Source organism: Colossoma macropomum, unplaced genomic scaffold, assembly GCF_904425465.1.
Source record: "Colossoma macropomum unplaced genomic scaffold, Colossoma_macropomum, whole genome shotgun sequence".
NCBI lineage: Eukaryota > Metazoa > Chordata > Actinopteri > Characiformes > Serrasalmidae > Colossoma > Colossoma macropomum.
This window is the reverse complement of record NW_023494810.1, coordinates 33,083,855-33,089,976: the sequence shown is the minus strand read 5'-3', so window position 1 is coordinate 33,089,976 and position 6,122 is coordinate 33,083,855. Positions and strand designations below refer to the sequence as shown.

The 6,122-nt window shown below is 43.5% G+C and overlaps 1 protein-coding gene across 1 annotated transcript in view; it reads right to left on the bottom strand.

Moving 5' to 3' along the window:
* Positions 1–2,938: 2,938 nt before the first annotated feature.
* The window catches only part of rassf1 (Ras association domain family member 1), a 21,524-nt gene continuing 18,340 nt past the window's right edge, over positions 2,939–6,122 (bottom strand). Inside the window, 2 exon segments of the mRNA XM_036560050.1 lie at positions 2,939–3,444; positions 5,804–5,919. Of these exon segments, the coding sequence (XP_036415943.1) occupies positions 3,295–3,444; positions 5,804–5,919 (266 nt within the window). The 3' untranslated portion in view covers positions 2,939–3,294.

Below are 6,122 nucleotides of genomic sequence, written 5' to 3'. Positions count from 1 at the left end.
TGTACCTTACATTAACCAGGTACGTCTGCAGTGAGACTCTCACACACAAACAAGATATCAGATCATAACTGCATTTTCACAGAGTATCAATACCTACAACACTCAGATTTAAAATGAAGATGAAACACAAATTCATTTCTAAGGGTATCAGACAGTGAAGAGCATCAGACAGGATTTTGGCTGTTTTCATACATTTTCAAAAGTATTTGATAAACACATTTACATACGTTTATTTTTGTTCGGTATATTTCTATGTGTAATATTTCCCCATACATTTTAAAATAAATGCATTTTAAAATATATTTGGTTAATATGGCAAAATATTCTGGAATGCATTTTAGTGTTTGGAATGTATTTCAGCATCGACTGCAATGTGTTTGAAATGTATTTCAAACATATAAAAATGCATGTCCATATATTTTTCTTCCATATGGGTAAAGGGGCCAAACTGGCTGATTAGCCACCTTATACTAGCTATGCTCACTTAGCAGCTATCACTGGTTGTACTGTCGAATCAGTACTGCACAAACACACACACACACACACACACACACACACACACACACATGTTTAAAGTTACACACACTCACTCAAGTGTAGAGTCAAGCAAAGCTACATACTTTTAGCTACATAGCTATATAGCTACTCAGTGCTGCCCTCTAAATGCTGTGGCACCAAATTAGAAATTAGAACTTATATTAGTCCTGTGATCAATTTCAGTGAACGCATTTACTCCCAATCCCATTTCACCCCTCGCCCCTACCACTTAGCCCTATCCCTCCATACTGCGTGTTCTTGTCTAGGGGTAGGGTGTCCCGATCTTTGTTGAGATAGAGGGGTAGGGCGAAGTGTTAGGGCTACATGACCCTCCAAACGGATGTTTTTCAGAGACTCCAAACAGAGTGATATGAGAAAAACAGGAAAACCAGCAAGATGGCTGAACAAGATACCAAAGAAACCCACAAATGTGAGAATCTTCTCAGTTAAAAATTACGCTAACCACTGTATTGTCTTAGTTTAATGTTGTTTCAGTGTATTATGGTCATTAACAGGCATAAAAAATTGCTAGTTGTACTGATGTCTTGGTAGCTAGCTAAATTTTTTGTTCTACCTTAAATGGTTCAGCAGTTACAGTCTGGCGCCTCAGGCATCATAACCACTGCACCATTTAAGGTGGAACGGAAAAATTAAAACAAGAAGTTGGTGAATATCTGACTTCAGCTTCACATCTCTGAAGAATTAGGGGTGGGTGATAATAAATAAACCAAAGCCCAGCAGTGAGGAGCTGAACTTTACCGTCCCTGCTGTCACTGCAGACTGGCAGGGTCGCCTACAGAGCAGCGCTGGTAGTTGTTAATGAAGTGATGCTCTTTTTATTTGAGGGTCCCATTTCAGAGGGAAGATTTCACTCAGTTCCAAGGGGCAATGTGACACTTGAAAACAAGGGGTAGGGGTAAAAATAAGAAATGGGACCGGGCCTTATTTGCATTTATTTGCCTCAACCCAACTCAAACAATTCACATTGTGTTTGTTGCAGCATAATATTACTGTGATTATGTATTATGTAATAATTGTGACAGGCTTATGATTTACTGAACTGGCATACTGGAATTTTGTCACGTGTAATCTGATTGGCTATCCGCTCTGTTTCCACTTTGTTTTTGTTTTTGTTCTGTAATTGGTTAGTTTGCATGCCAGTCAAACCCACCTCCTCTCAAGGTTCACGTCGAGCAACGAAACCCACCAGACTCTCAGACGACAGGCGGAGGTTTAAAGTTTAAAGGAGGCTCAAGGTTTAAAGTTAGCTGGCTAAGTGGTAAACCCTGCTTCGTGAGACAGACTAGAGCACATGCGTCAGGCTGCAGTCCCTTCGGGCAAAAACTCCGCAGACTTCAGCTCACTGCCTTTTCCGTATCTTATACTTATGGTCAAACCTTATTCTCTGTTCAAATTGCTCTTGTGTTATTGTTTGCTATCCGGTGTCGACCAGAGGAGGATGGGTTCCCCTTTTGAGTCTTGGTTCCTCTCAGTGTTTCTTCCTCTTGCTCTTAGGGAGTTTTTCTTGCCACTGTTGCCATTGGCGACGCTCATGGGGGCTCAGAGCCGTATTTTTCTGTAAAGCTGCTTCGTGACAACACCTGCTGTAAAAAGCGTTACATAAATAAACTTTGACTTGACTTGACTGTCTAAACACCCCGATTCAGCCCTTTAGCTAATTAGGAAGTCCTTCATGAATGGAATGTAGAGCGTTAGATGAGGGTAAACGCTGATCTCCGCAGCACTTTGGCCCCGAAGGTCCCCAGTTTGACACGCCTGTTTTAGAGCATGTGAGTGGTGTCTTGTGTGAGCAGAGCGACATAATTTTGCTCGGAGCAGCTTTTCAGAAAGTCGGAGTGTCAGTGTTCTCTCTCGGTCTGAAATTGCCCCAGTGTTGCTCCATCCCGCGAGCCTTTATTCCACACTGACTGCCTCTGCGTGACACGAGTGATGCAGCAGCGACTCTACAGCTTTGTCCCAATTCAGGGGCTGCGTCCTTCAGAGGCTGCATTTGAAGGCCGATTGTGTCACGAACGGCGGCTGAGGAGACACTTTAAATGTAAGTACTGGGTTTAAACTGAGTCGAATAGCTGATGATGCCAATACTAAAAAAGCCAATGTGCTCTGAAAGCAAAACTTACACTAACATTTCGTTTTGTTTTAGAAGCAAAGATCAGACAGAGAAGCATCTCCAGCTCTAATAAATTAAACGTTAAAAATACTAAAATCAAAGTTTTGGCTCCATCTTTAAAGCCCCTGAATTGGGACACACCTTACAGCTCACACACGATGGCTGTTCATATACTGCGCATGTTTGTTTACCCTCAGCAGATTTCTGTCTTGTGATTGGGCCGTCGCTTCAAGACTAAACCTTCCGAAAAACCTTGTGTAGCACAGAATGTTTAACTATTTTTTTTAATAATGGCCATAAATTACAGAATTAATGAAATTAAGTGTGTAAGGTCTTGTCTGTACATTCAAGACAAATACATATCATCAGAATGGATCATACAGAGCGCAAGTGTAGTGTCAGCCGCTCCATTCCACCCACATGCTCTGGTTCCCTCTTACTGTTCTAGACTGTTCTAGCCTGTTCTGCTGGCTCTGTGTTTTCCCCAGAAGGGGCCGATCTACACACCCGTGCACCTCCAGCAGCTCTTTGGATTTCAGGCACGATGACTTGAACATTAGCACTTCAGCTACACTTCGTCCAGCAGTGAGGTAGCGTCCAGTTTAATCTACTCTGCTCCCTCATCTTCATCCAGGGGTGCTGAAATTTCGCTGCGCCTCCTTTATCTTGTCTCGGGCCAGCGAGTAGCGCTGGACGATCTGCCGGACATGATCCTCCTCCTCCCTCTGCAGGATCCGCAGGAAGTTCCTCAGCTCAGGCAGACTGAACGCCTCCCACTGACGGATAAACAACAGAGAAGGTTACTGTAGGACTCGCTGATCTGTATTAAAGCGATACTTTGGCCACAAATTACATTTAGACAGTTTTTAAATGTAACTGATCAGCCAAGACATGTTTGTGGTCTCTGTCTTTAGTTTTGCACTGGAGCTACGAGGCTAATGTGACAAATACTGGAAGCTTATACCCCACCAATTAGCAATGAGCATCACTATCGCATCAAACCGTGTGGTTGGTCTGACAGGCTCGATGATGTGGTTCTGACACAGACGAACACACTGTTCTCTATAAACATGAGCAGATGAAGTTCAGACTGTTCCATTTTTTAGCTATGTTAAAGTAGTTTAGTCCATGTTTATAGATAACAGTAGCTGCGTTCCAAAGCCTAGGCTGCATTTCTCGGCCGCTGCGTCATAGAATCAGAATCAGAATCAGAATCAGAATCAGAATCAAGCTCTATTGACCCAGGTTTGCTTACACATACAAGGAATTTGGTTTTGGTTGCAGCAGCTCACAGTGCACAGTATCAGACACACATTTTACCGTAGTAAATAAAAAAGAATAAAAATAAATAAAAATACGAATAAAATAAAATGTGCATCCTACCACACACTTGGACCATCACACACACACACACACACACCCACACACACCTTTAACCTTGCATTGTGCCAAGTATATGCAATATATTAAAGTGCTGCAGCAGTTAAAAAGGATGTATAGCAGCAAAACAGTGATAAGTGAGGTAACAGTCAGATAAGTGGGGTACTAAGGCAGGTAAGTGAGGTTAGCAGGCCGCTCCAAAGTGAAGAACCTTTCGTATACAGCCTAGAAATGCAGTCTACGTTCTGAATGATTTCGAGGACACATCAGATGCCTTCGGTTATCCCACAGTTCTCTGTGCACAAACAATGTGAAGGAAAAAAAAACAGCACCACGAAAATGGCGGAAAACGAAGCCGTCGGAGCAGAACTCGTTTTAAAATGTAAGCTGTTCACGTCCTTGAATTCATCTTCATTACCTTATACAGTGCAAAATGACTGGATTGATTAATTAAAGCATTCGTCCATTCATCGTATATTAATCAGAAGTATTTGTATATATGTAGTTTATCGTACTACGTAAGCTTGTTAGTGTATTAGCTACCATAGCAACAAACACAATGGGCTCCATTTTCTCTCCCCATTTCTCTCATGAGTTTCACGCCACTCTGATGGCCTCACCACCCAGCCTCGTTAAGACTGCTCCATTTGTGTGACCAATAGGGTACTAAAGAGGAGTCTTCACAGGACAGTCCTACTGAGGACCCGCCTCTACCTCGACTGCAGCCTCGGCTTTGGACCACAGCTAACGAGTCATGCAGTGTCAGAAACCACATTATCAAGGCTGTTAGAGACACTGAACAGCTCCACACAGTTTGAAGAAAGTGTGTGAAGATTAAGGCATGCAGTCAGCACCATGCTAATCGGTGGGATACCCTCCATTATTATATCTCACTACCTTCCTTGTTAGCTACATTAGCCTCGTAGCTCCAGTGCAAAACTAAACAAGCAGACCAGGTGTGACGTCAGATCGACTACATTCAGGGTGAGAGAAATAGAGGAGATTTTTGACCAAACTATTGCTTTAAAGGCTCAGAAGCAACAAGTCCTCACAGAAAAGTCTGTTCACTTGGTGGCCATGTTTGCAACGCCGCTGGGCAGTTATTTCCAGTTATACAAGATCAGACTCATCTTTCTTTGACCGAGGAGAGACCTAAACACTTGAAACTGAAGGTCAAATTACCGTTTAAAAACATATTAGATATAAATAAAAATATATATATAAAACTGGACAGATATCTCATTAACAGTTTGTAGCGTTTCTTTATTTTCCCTTATTAGTCCCACAACGGGGAAACTTCTTCTCCGCATTTTGTCCCATCTGTGCAGTGAAACACCACATACACACTAGTGAACACACACAATAGGGGGCAGTGAGCACACTTGCCCGGAGCGGTGGGCAGCCCTATCCACGGCACCCAGGGAGCAGTTGGGGGTTAGGTGTCTTGCTCAAGGGCACTTCAATCACATACTGTCAGCTCAGGGGATCAAACCGGCGACCTTCCGGTCACAAGGCTGGTTCTCTAACCTCCAGCCCACGACTGGCTCAATAACGCACAAAAAAACGTGATTTTTTGGATTTTCTGGCTACTGCACCTGCGCAGAGCTCCACAGCTAAGGCGGAGCTTTTCCCGCTCGCAATGTGACCAGCAAGCTGATTGGCTCTTTTTATTTAAAGATGGGACTTTCACCACAAACAGACACCATAATGAGCGCTACGAGTGACCGTCTCCTCCTCCTTTATAACGTCACTCACATTGACCTCTCCTGTCTCGTTCTCTTTCAGCACGAAGCTCAGAGCTTTCTCACTGGGGCCGGCACATAGACGCAGCTGCAGAGGGCGCTCTTCATCACACAGCTTCCTCAGATACACTGAGAGAGAGACAGAGAGAGACAGAGACAGAGAGAGAGAGAGAGAGAGAGGCACAATCATGAAACAAAGTGGATGTGTTTATCAGCAAAACAAATCTGTTCACACAGTCCATATACGGAAACTCAGCAACACAGCCTGATGTGATGTTTGTGCCTGTCTGCCTGTTCAGCCTACAGCAGTTTAGCCCCGCCCACTAACACTG